Here is a 19,374-nt window from a genome sequence, read left to right as displayed (position 1 = left end):
GAATGGAGCAGAATGGCACTGATTACAGTGGCAGCATTGGACACTAGAGGAAGTTAGAGCAATGCCTTCAAAAGCTGAGGGGATTTTTGTATGTAGACGTCCTTATCCTGCTGAATCAAGAAGTATAAAGGTAGAGGAAAAGGACCTTTTCTAGCATACAAGGACTAAGTCACCTCCTATGTACCTTTTCTGATGTTACTTTCTTATGATTCTGGGGATGTACTTCAGCAAAACTGGAGAGTGAACAAAGGAAGAAGGCAGCATTAGAATTCAGGAAACAATGGCTCTAACCCAGAAAAACAGTAAAGGGGAGCACCAAAGGTGTTAGCTGTGCCAGGCAGACCTAGGGGGCATCCAGCCCAGACTGGAGTGAGAAGATGGAGGGTTCCAAGGGGGAAACCTTATGGTAAAAAGAGGGGGTAGGTGAGTTCTGTGATACAACAATTGAAGAAAATTGAAGTTAAAGTAGAGGAAAACATTGAAGAAGGAAAGAAAGACACTCTCGGGAAAACAAAAAGCTCTCTGAGGAAGGAAATGTATCCATAATATAGTACTTAGTAGATAGTCTTACAGAGTCACAACAATGTTGCACAGATTATTTATTCAACCCAAAATAATGAAATATCTGTATTAGAAGAGTAGAGGGAGGAAATATTGAGGGTTATTTCAGAGCCACATCCTAATCTACAGTAGCATGAGTAAATTGGTAATGTCTAAAGGACTAAGTTGTCAGATAAGCATGATATTTAGAGAAATGCAGTGACTATCCAGTAGAAACAATGAAGAGTTTAAATTAATTACCTTTAGGGATAAAAACTGGGTATGGGAAGTTTTACTTAGATAGTAGGGAGATAGCTTTTTTTTTTTTTAACTTTTTTTTCCTAAACATTATGCTGTAAGAAGTAAGAGATTATTTTTCATTACAATCTTCAGTACTATTTGATTTTCTAAATACAGGCAAGAATTACTTGGATAAAAATTAAATTATAAAATTCAGAAAACTAATATATGCCCATTGTAAAACGTTTACCACATAAAAAAGACATGAATGAGTGAACATCACCATAATCCCATCACTCAGGAATAACTACTGGTAGCTTTATATATGTATATCCTTCCAAACTTGTGTATTTATTTTAAAATATGTCTTTAACATTTTGAAACATTTTTATAATAATTGTTATTGTATACTGCTATGTTGGACCACATATATTTCACTTAAAAATATATGATGACTTTCTTCCTATATTGATCAGTCTAGATCTACATCAGCATTTTTAATGATTGAATAGTATTCTCTTTTATAGGTGTGTGTGCCAAAATTTATCCTAGGATACTTCTGATTATTTTGCATTTTTTATGTGTATCACACATCTGTATTAGATACCCTGGAGGTTGGCCCAGACTTATTTTGCCAAGAATTACTTTCTACCTAGAATAAGAACCCTGACAATCATGATATTCTTTCACTCTTGCCTACCAGACCAGTCAGATAATCTCCCAGAATTCTGGATATTGAGATTTAGATATGCTACACAGTCTCAGTTATGGAAATGTATTCCAGATAAGCAGCCTTGGAGCCCTAGTGAAAAAAAAAAACAATTGAGAGAGGCTGAAGTTAACATTGAAGCCAGCTTGGTTCCTGATGGCTTTCCAGCATCCGATTCATGCAACAAATACGTTATGTCTTTTATATGCCAGACACTATAATGGGGATACAGTGGTGGGAGGAACAAGGCAGACAAGTTCCTTACCTTCTTGGAGCTTTTATTCTAATGGAGATGATATAACAAAAAAGATTATACGAAGTGTGGTAAGAACTGTCAAATAAGTAGGGTAAGTGATAGGGTAATGCCAGTGAGGGAAATGGGTTGAGGAAAGGCCTTTCAGAGAAGGTAGCCTTTCTACTAAGGCTTGAAGAGTAAGGGCATGTGAGACAAGATAAAAGCTGGAGGAAGAATACTGCTGTGGGGGTTGGAGGGGTGGGGAATCTTCTTGGCACAGGGAACAGTAAATGAGAAGGCCCTGGGATAGGAAAGAGCTTGATGTGTTTGAGGAACAGAAAGGAGTTTGGGGTGACTGTCATAAAAAAAAAAAGCTGGGTGCAGTTTGCAGGGTATGTGAGGATGCAGAGTTGGAACCAAACAAAGTATTTAAGGAATTTGGACTTAAAGTTGATGAAAAGCCATTGGAAGGTTTCCACAGAGAAGTGTCATGATTTGATTTTAAAAATGTCTCTTAAGAGCTATGACTATATTTCCTGTCCTTAGGCTCTGTTAGATACCCTTGTATCCTTATGTTAAAATTTCCTTAAAAAAAAAAAAATTAACAAAACACTTAAGCTGGTTTAAGTAGATAGATCTCAGTTACAGTTACTTGCACCCAAAACACTGACTTAAGACAACATGCTTGTAGCTATTTGTGTCTGTGGCCCTGACCCTTTTTGAAGGATAAATTCATTGAAGTAGAATTTCAAAGAGCATTTTCAAGAATTTTAAGCTTTTAATAGATATTTACAAGTTGTCTTCCAGAAAGGTAATTATTTTTACTTCTATCAGTGACATGTGAAAGTGTTCACTTACCTCAGGGAAAAAAAGTCAGTTATTTTTTAAAAATTTTCTTGTATGATAAATAAAATAATCTCATATTATCATATCTTTGGTTATTTATGTTTATCAGCCATTTTCTTTTTAAAAAATTTCCTCTTTATGATCTTTGCTCTTCTGTTGGAAAATTTGACTTTTGCTTATTGTTTTATAAGGAATTTTTTTATGTTGAGTAAAATGTATTTCATATTTATTTCATTATTTTCTTAGTTAGATGTTTGCCCTTTAATCTTGCTCATGTTACTTTTTGACACTCAGAGGGTTTTCTTTTTTAAAAAATAACAGCTTTATTGAGAAAATTCACATACTGTAAAATATAACATTTCAAAGGGTACAGTTAATTGATTTTAGTATATTCACAAAGTTGTGCTTTGGTCACCTAAATCCAGAACATTTTAATTATCCCATATCCATTAGCAGTCGCTCTCCATTCCCCCCTCCTTCAAGCTTCTGGCAACCATTAATCTACTTTCTGTTTCTACTGATTTGCCTATTCTGAACATTTCACATAAATAGAATCATAAAATATATGACCTTTTGTAGCTGGCTTCTTTCACTTAACATAGTGTTTTCAAAGTTCATCCATATTGTAGCATGTATCAGTACTTCATTTTATAGCTGAATAATATTCCATTATATGGGTATACCACATTTTGTTCATTCATTTCATCCATTGATGGACATTTGGGTCGTTTCTCCTTTTTGCCTATTGTGAATGCCACAGTGCCATAGACATTCTTGTACATACAAAAGGTTTTGATCTATATTTGGTAAGATTACCATTGCTCTTTTCCTTTGTAAAGATTACCATCTTTCTTATGTTAGAAGAGCCTTCTCTAAAAACTATGTAAATATTCACCTGTCTTTTAAAAATTATTTTTATGATTATTAAATTTCAATCTTTAGGCCGGGTGCAGTGGCTCACACCTGTAATCCTAGCACTCTGGGAGGCTGACACCACTGCACTCTAGCTGGGACAACAGAGGGAGTCTCTGGTCTCAAAAAAAAAAAGAAAAGAAAAAAACTTTTCAATCTTTAATCCATATGAAAATTAATTTTGGTTTCAGATGTAGAGAAAGGATGTAATTTTGACTAATAGAAACACTAGGTGCTGCTAGATAATTTATTATAAGTTGTGTCCTCATTGATTTAAAACACTATATTTATATCAAGATTAAAAAATTGTAATAGAAAATGTTTCCAAATCTTATTTTATTCCATTGATCCTTTTATATATTCTTATTGTGGTACTCCAGTGTAATTCTGGTAGCTTTATAATACCTTTTAAGATCTTTAAAGAATATCATCTCAGTTACCTTCATTTTTAAAAATGTCTGGGTATTCAACAAAAATTATACTGTTAACTTTTAGAAAGAACTGCAGTGGGATTCTCACCAAATTTGGGTTAAATTTAGAGAGTTAGGAAAGAATTATCAATTTTGAATCTTCCTGTGCTGCAATATGACATGTCTCCTTCCAGTTTTTCTTTTGTGTACCTGTTCCTGTCAGTTACATATCTTCCTCGTGAAATGTATTTCTGGGTATTTTTTCTTATTGCTATTATAATTGGTTCTTCTCCCCCACTCTGCCATTATATTTTAAAATGGTTATTTCATTACATTAGAAAAGTTTTGCTTTGGGCTGCCTCACAGCTTACTGACTTTTTCTTAGTTGTAGTTGTTTTTTTTGATCTTCATGTGTTTTCATAAGCAACAGAGGTCACCAACAGTAACAAAGTAGAGAAAAATACCCTGAAGAAAAAGTTTAGTATGTTATAGGAACTCAAAACCTCATTTTGCTTGACAAATCAGGAAAGGCCTTTTTGAGAAAGCATCATTTAAACAAAAACCTGAAGGTTGCAGTAGAAGTTAGCCAGACAGGTGGAAGGAGGAGCTTCCAAAGAGAGGCGTCCAGCACGTGTGATTGTCTGGAAGCACAGTGTGGGTAAGGAACTGGAGCAGAGGTGAATGGCCAGAAAGGTGAACAAGGCCGTGCTAAGGAGTTCATATCAAATCATGAATCTAGTAGTAGTCAGCAGTTGGAGGTTTTTGAGCAGAGGTGAGACACATTACAATTTATATTTTTAACAGAGTACCCTAGCTGCCTTGTGAAAAATGGATGAAAGACAAACAGGAGAAGGAGAGAAGTCCAATTGGGAGGCAGTTGCAGGAGTTAAGCAGCAAAGTTGCCCGTCTTGGACTAGGCTGTCATTAATATCATCCTTCTCTTCAGCCCTTTAGTCTTTAAAGAGTAAAATAAAAATTGAATTTTATTGGACTGAAAAATAAGTTTTATATTTGAAAACATAAGATTTTCAATTTCAGATTAGCCACTAGTAGACTGCTTTTTTTTTTATTGCGTGGTTTGTTACTCCATAAAAAGAATATTTTGACATATTTGTCAGGTTTCCTATGTTATTCGAGATGAAGTGGAGAAGTACAATCGAAATGGAGTGAATGCCCTGCAGCTAGATCCAGCACTGAATAGACTTTTCACAGCCGGTCGAGACTCCATCATAAGAATATGGAGTGTCAATCAGCACAAGGTAAGGCTGGGATTAAGTTTACAATTCAAATCTGTACTCTGTACATTTTAGACAAATGGTTTTCACTGTCTAATAGGATGCCTTTGACAGTTTCAGATTTGATCTCTTTGAGTACTGAGTTATTTGGTACACTCTATAAAGACATTGCAACCAGAATTCTCTAAACCTCTGAGAAAAACGATCCCTAGGAAAGTTTCAGAAAGTTTTAGCTAACGTGGGGACTCCATAAACTTGGTATGCCGGAAGAGCTCTTCTGCTGCAAAGGAACAAAGAGATTTGGCTGGTGGGGGATTATTTTCAACAATTTATTCTTTTGTTTTAAATATGTTCCCCAAAAGCCTCTTGGCGACCCTACTAAAAAAAGGTTGAATATGCTTTTACATTTAATTTTGAAAAATATTTGCTTTTCTTCATTTAAAAGTGATTAGGGCCCCCATAAAACCCATAAGGCCTTATTAGATAATATGGTTGGTATAAAACTTGTGAAGGCAATATGTTCCCATTCTTCAGGAGTTTTAAAGTCTGCTTTTTTTTTTTTTGTGAGGCAAACTTTCACTCTATCACCCAGGCCACAACCTCAAACTCCTGAGCTCAAGTGATGCTCTGCCTCAGCCTCCCGGGTAGCTGGGCCTATAGGCACATGCCACCACACCCAGCTAATTTTTCTACTTTTTTGTAGAGATAGGGTCTCACTCTTGCTCAGGCTGGTCTTGAACTCCTGGCCTCAAGCAGTCCTCCTGCCTCGGCCTCACGAAGTGCTAGGATTACAGATGTGAGCCAGTGCTATAAAGTCTACTTTCTCAAGCAGAAAACAGGATTTAAATATATGTGAAACAAATGCCCAGTCAAATGAGAAGGACCTCTTTTGGTATTTTGTTTAAATACCTGTATTGTGAATAACATAGAAAAGAAGATTCAGGAAAGGAAAAGAAGCATTTATTGAGCTCCTAACTATGTGCCAGACACTCTTGGCATTTTTATGTTCAACATGATTTTAATTCTCACAGTATCCCTCAAGGCAATTGTTATGATCTAGACTCTAGACCTTTTTTTAGAGAGATAGCTATGTTGCCCACCCAGGCTAGAGTGTGATGGCACAATAATAGCTCATGGCTACATTCTCAAACTCTTGGACTCAAGCAGTCCTCCCGCCTCTATCTCCCAAGGTGTTGGGATTATAGGTGTGAGTTACTGCACCCAGCCATATCTTGTATTTTTAAAAGCCTTTGTCTTTATAAGTCTGATGTTCAATGCAGTAAAAGAACCACTACTTTGTATAGTTGCTAGATAACATTTCTTTAAGTGGACTTTATTCCAGTGGGCTTTGAATTCTTTAGACAATGGAAGTAATGGTGGTCCAATGTCAAAAGCATGGAAAGTAAAGACAACTATTTATGTTTGTATTTAAAATGCTTTTTGATACTTCTGTTTGAATTGGAATGTCTTTCTGGGAATTTACAGTATTTAAAACTAAGGAAAACATAAGAACTAACCTGGAAGAATCTGGAAATTTGCCTATCCTGCCCTAAACATCTTTTTTCTGGTCTTTGTTCTCTAACAAGATTAAATAGCATTTCTCAAACAGACATGTAGGAGGTATTCTTTTTGCCCATGAAATGTCTCAAACTTGCCTGTTTTAGGTGTAAGATGTGACTAAATACTCTTCTTAAAAAGGCCTCTCCTGGTAACTAAGCCAGATGAGAGGAGTAAAAGAATCTCGAGTTACCTCATTGAAATGGTTACACAGGTAGTACTCCCTCAGCTCTTGGGTTCCATTTCTTCTCTGAAGGACTATAGATATCATGAGGAAAACATTTAACTCCAAAGGTAAAAAAACAGCAGTAGAAAGCTAAAAGCAGAAGTGTTCATCTCCCTCTGCCGTAAGGCCAGGCTGCTCACCACGCGTCAGACTCATTCCTGCCCCTGCTGTCAGCTGTGAGCCTTCACCACCACTGACTCAGATCCCTCCAGCCTGCAGGTGCCATCAAGTCCTGTCCTTTCCAGTAAACCCCTTTCTGTAGCACTTCATGTCGCACTTAGTGCCTGGCCTAGAGTATGTTGCCTTCACTACCATTACCACAAGGCATAAAAATGAAGCATTTATCCTAGAAACCCAGACTTTCATTAATAGTAAAACTATCCTGAAACAAAACTATTAATATCTGTTATCTGGAAGTATTATCTATTTGGTAAAATTCTACTCTAAATTCAGTTGTCAGTTTTAATGCCTTTGAGCAATATGTCACATTAATTGAAGAATTTAAACATATCTATAATTTGTAATATTTTCATTCTCGAATATAAACTTTTATAATTTTTCTTTTAATTTCAGCAAGATCCATATATAGCATCTATGGAACACCATACCGATTGGGTAAATGACATCGTACTCTGTTGTAATGGGAAAACATGTGAGTATTTCTTTGGATTATTGGGCTTCTGGAAATTTTTAATTCGATTTGATATATTTTTTATTTTTTTATATAAGCTTTTTTGTTGAAATATAACATACATACAGAAAAGCAGGCACACCTTGAGATTGCAGTTCAATAAAATTTTATGAAGTGAATACCTAAGTCAACAAACAGAATATTACCAGACGCCCCCTTGTGCCACTGTTTCCATCGGTACCCCTTACCCCAAGGTAACTGGTCTCCTGTCTTCTGAACACCATAGATTAGTTTTTCCTGCATTTGAACTGTATACAAATAGACTCATACGATATATATTCTTCTTTTAGCCTTATTAATACCTCTTTTTGTTCTTTTGTTGTATAAACCATTAATACCTCTCTTTTGTTGTATAAACCATTTCTTGGTTTATAGTTTGAGTTAGAGAAGTTTTTCTCAACCTAATTAGTTGAGCCTTCAACTAGAACATTAAAAAAGATTGCCCTTCCTATTTAAAAAAAATATGAGGCAATATACAGTAGGTTCTAGAGAGAGCTTTTAGGGATGGGAGTGTGTGTGAGAGAGAAAGAACATTAGTTTGAAATAATGTTACATTGTTTTAATATGATACGAGTTTTCAAAGTTGTTATAAGTGACCCTACTAAGGGATTTGTTAATTCTTTGCCTCTTCTAGTAATATCTGCTTCTTCTGACACGACAGTAAAAGTATGGAATGCACACAAGGGATTTTGCATGTCAACATTAAGAACACACAAGGTAAAACAACTAATACAGTTCTCAGTGTTTTTAGTGTAATATTGGGATATCAGTACATTGTGTGGCTCATTTTCTTACTGAAGTATGGAGTAGATCATAGTATATCCTTTCTGTTACAGGATTATGTAAAGGCCTTAGCATATGCCAAGGATAAAGAACTGGTAGCGTCGGCTGGGTTGGACAGGCAAATATTCCTTTGGGATGTGAATACTCTAACAGCATTGACTGCCTCAAATAACACTGTCACAAGTAAGGTGTTTGAAAACAATTTCTTTGAAAGTGATCCAAGTTGACATAAATAAAGAATGGTTTATGAAACATTTTTGATAGGTTTGCATCGAGACAGTGGTTCATATTTTGAGAGTGCTTCTACCTACAGCGTTCTAGCCCCCAAGAGTATGATTGAACAACAAGGAGCTAGTTCCTCACTGCAGTCTAAAAATGGTAACTTCTCCAGGTGTAACCTGGTTATTTTTTGTACATGTGCATGTCTTAGCTCCCTAGCAAAAGTGTAAGTCCCTGCAGGGTAGATGAGTCTGTCTTATCACTACTTTGTATCTCCCACAGCATTGCCTGGCCCAAATCCATACACTCAGCAGGTATTATTGAAGGAGGTGGTGATTACCTGACAAAGTAGGCAGTTTTCTGATTTTTAAAAGTGTTACTATATAATTAAAAGCTTTTGAGTTAGTGACCAAGACAGAAAATACCCAAGGGAAAGAAAGAAAAGGTCTTCAGTCCCAAGTTAGCCCTAAAGAATCAAGCCAATTCCAGAAGAGCCCAGGGAGGGTAGGGTGCTTCTAGAGGCGATTCAGAGACATTCACAGCAGGTTAATAGCATGGATGCTTCATCAACTAAGAGATCTCAGACTACCAAGTCAAACTCACATGAGTCTAGACTTGAAATACAGCCTCATGCTTGGCCCAGCTTACTAGAGTCCTCTATACCAGGTGTCAGAAGGTACTCTTAGGAGCACATTTTTGGCTAAGCCTGGCCTGGAAGGTCTGTATTAAAGAGACACGGGCCTAAATTATTTAGATCCTTACATTATAGATCCAGTTCGTCATGACTCTGTGTAGTGTTTACATTGAGATAGATAAAACAGTTCTGCTAATATATGATATGTGTCAAGAAGGGCAAGTTGGGAGACTGGCATTTATAATCTCTTGAATTTTGTTTTGCCCTGTTTGCTAGGAAATATGTAAAGGTCTAAACACTATGCTTCCTTTGTTCTTGATTCTTCACCTGTGTACACTATCGTAGTGATTCAGCAGCTGGTCCCTACTGGGGGCTGTCATCATCATTAGGCTCTAACTCTCTAGATGTAAGGCCTGCCTCAAAGAGATGCTAATGGGAGGGAACAAAGCAAAAAAAAAAAAAAAAAAGGCAGATGCTTACAGGGTCAGAGACCAGGCTTAGTGGATACAGATTCTACCATATAGATACCTCTTGCTTAGAATTGTTTAGAGAAGCTATCACAGAAGTTTTTTGTTATGATTATAGAAATAACACTAATAATAGCTAACATTTATTGAATACTTAACACAAGCAGGCATTTTTCTAAACACTACATGTGTTAACTCCTTTACTCATAACTTTCAGTATGTTTGTGTATAGTTATTTATTGTAAAATTAGGATCATACCATATAGACAGTTCTATGTGCACCTTTCTTCACTTCAGTGATACTGAGTTCTGAATCAAAAGGCATGAACATGATTTTTGCTACACATTGATTTCCTTCTAGAAAGGTTGTACCAATATATCTTCCCAAAAGTAATGTATTGAGAATGCCATATTACTGTACTCTTTTTAGAATTAAGTATTACCTTTTTTGTCTGATTTGGTGTATGAAAATGGTATTTTTGTTTTGATTTGTGTTTCCTTGAAAAAGAAGTGAGATTGAACATTTTTTCATATTGGCACATGTATATCTTTGAAAATACATTACTTATGTGGATTGTTTTTAAATGACAGTACAAATCAATTTAGCAGGTATTTATTGAGCACTTGTATATACTTAAATTCGAGGAAGATGTAAATTTTGATAATGACACTATTGTTCAGAATTATCTCCATTATAAGTAGATTGCTTTTCCTTAGGGTGCTCATAAAGATAAGATTTTCTAAATGGAATAATTAATCTTACAGTTTTTGCTGACTAGTTACTAAACGGCTGATGATTTTGTTAACATTTAGCTCCATTTATCCTCAATAGCTTCTTCTTTAAGTGGGAACAAAGATTCCATTTATAGCCTGGCCATGAATCAACTGGGAACAATCATTGTATCAGGGTCCACTGAGAAGGTAAGGGGGAGCTTAAAGAGTGTGTTTGAACACTAGAAAACAAACCAAAAATAATTTGATCTATGTAATTTTTAAAAATATAGACAGTAGTTTTGCCTAATGGATGATGCTGAAAGAGAAGTTTTATTTGAATAAAAATGACTATATAACTAGTGGGTGTGTAGCAACAGTAGGGTGAGGGGGACTGTGCATTTTTGACATTAGAAAGGCTTCTTCCCTAAGGTTGAGAGCCTTAGACAGTATCCATTGGCAGAAGCAGTATTTCCTTCTCAAAATTTAATGGTTGTCATTTGACTTATGAAAGTCATCTATTTAAATTTGATCATGTATATATTCAGTTTGCATGATATTCTGTTAAAATTTGCAGGTGTTAAGGGTATGGGATCCAAGAACATGTGCAAAACTAATGAAGCTTAAAGGGCACACAGATAATGTAAAAGCATTGCTGTTGAACAGAGACGGCACACAGGTACGCAGTTTCATTTGGACATTTACCTATTGACCTTGTCAGAAATTTTCCCACTTTGTATGCTATTGGATAGGTTGATTTAAAGTGAAAGCCACATATATTATAAATTGTGGTCTAATTTTAAATCTTTTAAAACTAAATTGCACATATAATAAGCCACATTTTAAAACTATTCATTTTTAAATAAAGGCAAAACAAGAAACTTCCTTAGAATAATTCTAATGCAGATGAGTATATGCATTTATTGTTCAGAGGGGCTAAAATAGCTCATGTTACCTGTGTAAAGCATAAGGAGGCTTTGGTATTAAATGCTTTTTGCCGGTGTATTAAGTGGAAAATTTCCTCACAGTGGATTTGACTTTGGGGCAGATTTTGTCAGTTGACTGTGTACATACATTCTGTAAGTTTAGTTTTCTAACATAATGCTTAGAGACAGCATTTCAAAGAAGAACATTTTGGTAATGTTCATTAACTCTGTTGCTACATAATTTTTACATTATAAATCACAATTCTGTTTATTCTGTAGCAGTGGAAAAATAATTTGTCATCAATGGAGATAATAGAAAGCAAAAAAAACTGAGCACCATTTTATGAAAAGATATACTTCTACCATATACCCCTCCCTCCTCCAGCCTTTTTTTTTTCCCAGAAGGCAGTGATAAGTTCAGAGATAACTGGAATGACTGTGATGGGGTTAGAAAAGCACAAGTAGAAAGATGATGAGATGAGAAAAACCATCAGTCTGTTACTCCTGTGGAAATTATGACATAGAACTGCCTCACACGTGAATCAGAGAAACCTTTATCTCCAGGGGTGAAAGGGAGGTTTGAAAAACTAGCCAAAAGAAGGAGATCACTTTTCCGAACCAGGAGAAGAAAGGCTTGAAGATACCTTTGGGGGTCTTTGGAGATGTGGAAGGGTCTTGATTTTCTTCGTGGCCATAAGGGGAGAGGACTTTACTAATTTTGTTCATCTACAAAGTGGGAATCATAATATGTAGTTTCTGTAGTTGATGTGTGAGAGTGTGTGTGTGTGTGTGTGTGTGTGTGTGTGTGTGTATTTTCTTGCCCGTAAGCCATGGCATTTTCTAGAGCTCCCAAGTTCCTTTGCAGCTCTATTTTCATGTGAATCCAAGAAGCCCAGTGCAGTGTGCTCCTCACTGTTTTGCAGTATAGCTGCAAAGCTGCACTTGAGATGGTTGCTTGTGCCTGTTCAGTTAGCTTTCTTCCAGGATCAGACTGGATTACATGGTCTCCATGGTTTCCAGAAGGGGGCTATAGGCCTGGCAGACCTTCTGAAGATCCTCCTATCTGCTACACTCTATGCCTTGTTTTCTATCTATACAATTATTAATATGAATGTGCTTCTTTATAAGATGATTTAAATATGACATGTGCAGTTACAAATGCACATCACCTGAAGTCAGCTACATTGGTTGTACTTCAAAAGCTGCCTGTCAGAGTGCAAAATTGATAGGTATCATTCTTTGTCTAGTTTCTCTTCCATCCATTTTCCCTGTTGACAACTGTAAACTAAATGTAAATTTAACTACCAACAACCCAACATATTTACATTAGTGAATTGATCAACAAAACTATAGTAACTACTCATTTGAGAAAAAGAGGAGAAGAAAAGAGAAGAAGTATCAGTTTACTTAACTGATACTTGAACTCTTGTAATATGGAAGAGATACTTATCAGTTACTGGGCTAGAGTTTATATTACATTCTGCTGAAATGCCCTATAAGCTTGTAATATAGGGTCTGTGGTAGCATTAAGTCAGGGACTTGTGGTGAGATACATTTCTAATAGGCCAGTGAATCCCATGAACATCTGCCTGTTGCCTCACCCCTTTGTTGTAGAGCAAGGTTCTTATTTACTAAATCTATTTGAGGTTCTGCCTGTGAAGAGGTCTGTCAGATTGCAGCTGCTTTGATTGGTGCCACCATTAATGGACAGAGCCACCTCTCTTCTCATTCCTTGTACTCAGGCAGGTCACTGAGGAGCTGGGACAACCTGCCATCTTAGTTTGAGTCATCCACGTCCTTGTATATCCGTTACAGGGTTTTCCTGATAATATTAAATACAAGTCCTGCTGAACCTAGCTTATGAGTCTGGCGGTCTCAGAGCCACTCTTTGTCCCGACTTACCTTGCCCCTTGGCTTGCTCTCTATTGGCCTTTGAGACTGTGTATTAGTGACCATCCCAGGAACACTCCTGTTGGTCAGCAGCAACTTGGCCCCAATAAATTGTCACTTTCCATCTTCATTTTCAAAAAACACAGAGCACCTGATCAGGGCTACAGAATCGGTTCCACTGAGTCTGATTTAACAGAACCATTTGAGACCATCTGTCCTAGTCCCAGGAGTCACCTCATAAGGGACATCTTCATGTTTATCTAGTGGAAGAATGGAGGCAGTGGAAAATGCTTCGATGACCCCTCCAGCTCCTGCAAGATATCAGCACTAGAATTCCTATAAAATAGGACATTATTTAATCATACTACCAAATGCTACAAAGAAGTTGGCCAACATTATACTTTTAAAGTGGTTGCTCTCTGTTTGGAGGCCTGCTTTTTTGTAGTCTTAGAATACCAACTGCCATCAGAGATTATTTTGTATTCTATATCAGGGTTGATACAACTCTGTGATTCCTTACCTGCTTCCAACTGTGCACTCTGGGTTTGGGACTCATCTCTTTCCTTTTGCAAGTTGCCCCGGCTGTGAGGACATCCCACCCATCTCTTTACTTTTCTTATCCTCTTTAAGTTGTCAGACCTTTCTGTAGATGTGTGGTCTAGAATCTAGGGATCAAAGCTTTACTAACAGCTTTGCTGCCTCAGTAGCATCTCTTCCTGGAATGGGGAGCCCTTTCTTGACCCATACCTCATCAGATTGCCACACTTCTCCCATACACATTTGGAAGGTCTGCCTGAAACCCTACCTCTGATTTCTTTATTAGTCTCTTGGTTCTCTTATGAACTAATTGGTATAGGTGATTAAACCACTGATGCTTCTGGCAGCTTGCAGGGGAGTCTCGTAGTATGTGTTCATTTCATTAAACATGCCTAGAGTTCCAAAGGTCCTTTAAAGTCACAGGGCAGGCCAGTAAACCCTTACTCCTGAAAGCATATATTTGGGTATCTTCCAAATCTTAAAGTCCACAACTGTCTTCCATTCTTTTAAGCTATTTGCTTACTTAATGTTACACTCCAGCATCAGCAGTTGCTTTCTCCTCAGGGCCATGCTTTTTCCCAAGGAAATGAATTTTTTATTTTCTTCTGCAAGTCACCACATTGACATGTTGAGTGTGGATGGTGGGTGGCTAATTCAGCCTGTTTCTGTCAGACTCACAGTGTGCTCAGCCCTAATTTGTGTGCCAGCAACTTTTATGTAGTTGACTTTCCTGAGCCTTCAGAAATTGTCAGAATTACAAACGTTAACTCACTTGAGGCTCATGTGGGAGGTGTCCAAGGTTACAGAGAGTGAATGGTAAACCTGAGACTAGCTCTTGGCTTCTGACTCCCATTGGTAGAATCCAAGGCTGGCAGGCCATTGGAAGTCCAGAACCATGAGAGAGGGGATGAGACAGATGTGTAATCCAGGGCTCCAAAAGGCCTAGTGTAATGCTTGTGTACAAACTTAGTGTACATCAGAATCACCTGGAGAGCCTGTTAAAGCACTGATTGCTGGGCCCCACCAGAGCTCTGGGTGAGACCCAAGAATTTACATTTTTAACAAGTTCCTAGAGGAGGCTGATGCTGCTGGGGCCACACTTTGGGAACCACAGAACTAGTACAAAGTGCTGTCTTAGTTTCAACCGCTTTCAGACTCCATCTCCCTTAGTAGATAGTCTGAATAGGACTTGCCTGCAGGATTAACTGATAATCAACAGGTGGCCAAGTAGAGAGAATAAAGTTAGTTTTGCTCAGAAGTTTCCCCTGCTTAAGCATGCACTATTGACTTTGCTCATATCAGTCTGTGATGCATGCTTGTCAGAAGCCTTTATCAGAGGCAGAAACACAAATTATTAGAGTGTGTATGTTCGGCAGTACAGAATCGGGAGAAGCCAAGCACAAAGCACAGGAAAGCAGAAACTTTTTGTCAAGTTTCTAACCTGACCCTTTGTTTGCAGTGTCTTTCTGGCAGTTCTGATGGGACAATTCGCCTTTGGTCCCTTGGCCAGCAGAGATGTATAGCAACATACCGAGTCCATGATGAAGGTGTTTGGGCCCTGCAAGTCAATGATGCCTTCACACACGTGTATTCTGGAGGAAGAGACAGGAAGATTTATTGTACAGACCTAAGAAACCCTGATATTCGGGTGCTAATTTGTGAAGAAAAAGCACCGGTTCTCAAGGTACATCATATATATTTTAGTTTTATAATTAAGATTGTTATATATATTAGCCAAATAAAGCAAAATATACATTAAAACAAGAATGAACTGTGGGGTTGTAAAAAAGATATTTCATAATAGGTAGAACTTGATAGGTTAAGGAATAGTTGGCACCTGTCTGGTGGAAAAGTGTCAGTGTTAGATACTCAGGGTCAATGCTGGGAGAGTTTGTGTTTTCCTTTTTTTTTTTCCCCCTTTGAAAGTTTTGTAAGTCATATGCAGAAGAAATTGTGACTTCTTAAGTTTGTCAGTGATGCACATCTTTCCCTCTGGTGAAATTGTCTCACACATGCTCCTGAGCTTGCCTGGCTTTCCTGCCTGTCCTTAGGAGGAAGAATATGAGGAGTTACAGTTAACCGTGAGCAGACAGCATAGCAGAGCGAGGTGTGGGAAATGTGTCTGTGTTCTCAGGAGCAAGGATGTGGAAGAGCACTCCTGAAGGAGAAAAGGATGGGGAACCTGTGGTCTTCTGATTTCAGGATTGTTCTTTTTTAAGCAGCAAAGGAGGCCAGAAAAGCTTCATCTTTCTCTGCTGCACCCCTTTTAATAAAAGGATTTGTTATGTAAAATTTGGATTCAGTCAAAAGGCTGCACTTAAGGACCAGGAAGGCCACACATTTCCTCGAGGCCACAGGTTCCCCACCCTGGTGTGAAGCCTAGACTAAAAATTGGGCAGTCGGCATATGACAAGATGTTCAGCCTCGCTGGTAATCACAGAATTGCACATTAAAACAACTGTGAGGAAAGTTTTAAGATTTAAAATGGGCCGGGCGTGGTGGCTCACGCCTGTAATCCTAGCACTCTGGGAGGCCGAGTCAGGTGGATCGCTCGAGGTCAGGAGTTCAAGACCAGCCTGAGCAAGAGTGAGACCCCCGTCTCTACTAAAAATAGAAAGAAATTATCTGGCCAACTAAAATATATATAGAAAAAACTAGCCAGGCATGGTGGTGCATGCCTGTAGTCCCAGCTTCTCGGGAGGCTGAGGCAGTAGGATGGCTTAAGCCCAGGAGTTTGAGGTTGCTGTGAGCTAGGCTGACGCCACGGCACTCACTCTAGCCCAGGCAACAAAAGCGAGACTCTGTCTCAAAAAAAAAAAGAAAAAAAAAAAGATTTAAAATGGAGGCATAAAGACAGCATAAAGATGATTTCTTTTCTCAGAAATCATCCAAAAACAAGAAAAGCGAGAAACAGAACTATTATACCCATTAACTACAATACTAAGTGATACCTGAAATCTCAGACCACTGCATACAATGGAGAAAGGGCTAAAAAGGGAACAGAGCTCAAATGAGATGATTGAAAAGATCCCTGTGGCCTAGGAGCTCAGAAAAAACTGTTCAAATACGGTTCTTTAAAATAGATAGCATAGGCTGGGCGCTGTGGCTCACACCTGTAATCCCAGCACTCTGGGAGGCCAAGGCAGGAGGATTGCTTGAGGTCAAGAGTTTGAGACCAGCCTGAGCAAGAGTGAGACCCCATTTCTACTAAAAATAGAAAAATTAGCCAGGTGTCATGGCACACACCTGTAGTCCCAGCTACTTGGGAGGCTGAGGCAAGAGGATTGCCTGAGCCCAGGACTTGGAGGTTGCAGTGAGCTAGGCTAACGCCATGGCACTCTAGCCTGGGCAACAGAGTGAGACTCTGTCTCGAAAAATAAATAAATAAATAAAAATAGATAGCATACCCTAATGGACCAAACCAGTAATCCTTTAGAGAAGAAAGGAGTTGAGGCTGCATTAGTAATCATATACACAGCATGTATGCAGGCAGCAGTCTGATGAGGAGAGACAAGCATGGAGGAGAAACACTCTGCATTGTGAATCCTGCAGCTGCCAGGATCTCTTGACCATGAAAAAAAGACTAAAAGAACTTGGTGCAAATATTACCATGTGTTATAAGGAACATCATTTTGAACTGAGGAGGATTGCTGCTGGCTAAGAGTCCAGCTCTGGCCCCGTCACTCTAAACTGCAGTTTCCTGGTACAGGAAGGATACTGAATGAATATAGAATGATTCCATTTGTGTAATATATACACGCATATAAATATATATTTTTATATATGCAATATTTTAAAAATACAGAAGAACATACAGTAAACTGTTCCCAGATATCCTGTCCTTAGGTAGGGGGATACTTATTACTTTTGCTATGTTAGAATGTTTTTTACTGGAAGCATTTTCAAAGAAAAAATAAATGTATTTCCTTGTTATTCACAAAAAACATAAAAACTAGAGTAGCAAAAACAAAAAATTAATGGAAAGTCTTCATCCTTTTGACTGTATCCATTTAGATCCCTCAAATTAACCACACTTAAAACTGTTTTTGGTGAGAAATCACCCCTATTAATCATTTTTAGGGCACTGAAGTCCTTTAGCAAAGAGACTCCCTCATTTTTCTGTATATCCCTCATTTTTCACACATGCCCAGGTATAGTCAACACATAATTGTTGGATGAAGGAGTTGATATTTAATAATTTATAACTAGTTTTGGCAGTTCAGAAGAGTTGACATTCCACAAACCAATATTTTGTGCTTTGTTTCCAGATGGAGCTTGATAGATCTGCTGATCCCTCCCCTGCAATCTGGATTGCAACAACTAAGTCTACAGTAAACAAATGGGTAGGTGAGCCACTGAATACCTGGCGAAAGCTTATAAACATGTAGTTTGTTATCACAGACCTGCCAGACTCCAATAGCAAATGCTCAATGTGACACTGACTCTAGCATGATTTGGGGCAGTGGCAAAAACCTGTGAATGCAGGTGTGATGTTAAAGATCATACTAAAATTAAGACAATAGTCAGAATTCATTCTGACTTCTTTGTTAGGAGCCAAGATACACATTTGATGTGCCTAGAATAGGCACCGTTGCCAGGTAAAACCAGCAAGTATAGCTTCTGACCTCATGAACTTCCATCTGAAAATAGGCAGCCCAAGTACCAGCAAGGGTGGGAAACTAATCAGGATTCTAATGTTTCTAAACATGACAGAAAGCAGAAAATTGTGTTTTCTAGTTCATTTCCTTTTTCTTTGTAACATGAAGAACAGGAATAGAAATAGAGGATAAGTAGAAGTCATCCAAAACACTGTTGTTAGGATATTAAGTATGGAATGTCCGATTTCCTTAAGTACTGAGTTTGACAGTTGATATCTCTGACAGTTCATTTTGACACTTGATTTATTTATTTATTTGTTTGTTTGTTTAATTGTGAAGGTACATCCTCATTCTTTTAAATGCACGTTTTGGCTTGTGATTATCTTTCAGATTTTTTTTTTTAGAGCAATTTTTGTGAAACGATAGATAAATCAAAAAGTTGTGTTATTTTTTAATATGGGTTCCATCACAGAACCAATGCAACGCAGACAGATGGAAATATCAACAAAGCATTTGGGAAGGATGTGGCTAATGGACGCACAGTATGTCGATGGTTGAAGTTCCATTCTGGTGATTTTAACCTTGAAAATGAGCCAAGTGGGTGGACCTGAGACCGAGGTGATGGTGATGAGCTGAAAGCTGTAGAGGAAATGAATCCGTGTCAATCTATATGTGAATTAGCAAGGTTTGACATTACTATCCCAACAATATTGGACCATTTGAAACAAATCAGCAAGGTAAAGAAGCTGGATAGATGGGTACTGCATGAATTAAAGGAGCATCAAAAGAGAAATCGTCTTGAAGCTTGCCTTTCTTTGCTTTCATGACATAAAGGCAAACTATTTCCATACCATATTTTACATGTGATGAAGAATGGATTCTTTCTGACAATTGCAGATGTTCAGCACAGTGGTTGGATAAAGATGAAGTGCTGAAACACAGTCCAAAACCGAATGTTCATCAAAAAAAAGCTAATGGTGTCTATTTAGTGGTCCAGCACTGGTTTAT

At 37.8% G+C, this 19,374-nt stretch overlaps 1 protein-coding gene across 2 annotated transcripts in view; it reads left to right on the top strand.

Annotated features, from left to right (window-relative positions):
• Positions 1-19,374, top strand: part of WDR48 (WD repeat domain 48) — a 46,439-nt gene that overhangs the window by 8,484 nt on the left and 18,581 nt on the right. The window contains exons 2-10 of one of the 2 annotated variants that reach the window (XM_045536421.1): positions 5,011-5,151; positions 7,484-7,562; positions 8,236-8,318; positions 8,438-8,567; positions 8,649-8,762; positions 10,537-10,625; positions 10,993-11,094; positions 15,228-15,452; positions 18,037-18,111. In XM_045536421.1, the coding sequence (XP_045392377.1) occupies positions 5,011-5,151; positions 7,484-7,562; positions 8,236-8,318; positions 8,438-8,567; positions 8,649-8,762; positions 10,537-10,625; positions 10,993-11,094; positions 15,228-15,452; positions 18,037-18,111 (1,038 nt within the window). The remainder of the gene's footprint in view (positions 1-5,010; positions 5,152-7,483; positions 7,563-8,235; positions 8,319-8,437; positions 8,568-8,648; positions 8,763-10,536; positions 10,626-10,992; positions 11,095-15,227; positions 15,453-18,036; positions 18,112-19,374) is intronic. The other variant, XM_045536413.1, reaches the window with a different exon arrangement.

The sequence above is a fragment of the Lemur catta genome, chromosome 1, assembly GCF_020740605.2.
Source record: "Lemur catta isolate mLemCat1 chromosome 1, mLemCat1.pri, whole genome shotgun sequence".
Classification (NCBI taxonomy): Eukaryota; Metazoa; Chordata; class Mammalia; order Primates; family Lemuridae; genus Lemur; species Lemur catta.
The sequence above is the reverse complement of the archived record's forward strand: the minus strand, read 5'-3'. Positions and strand labels throughout refer to the sequence as shown.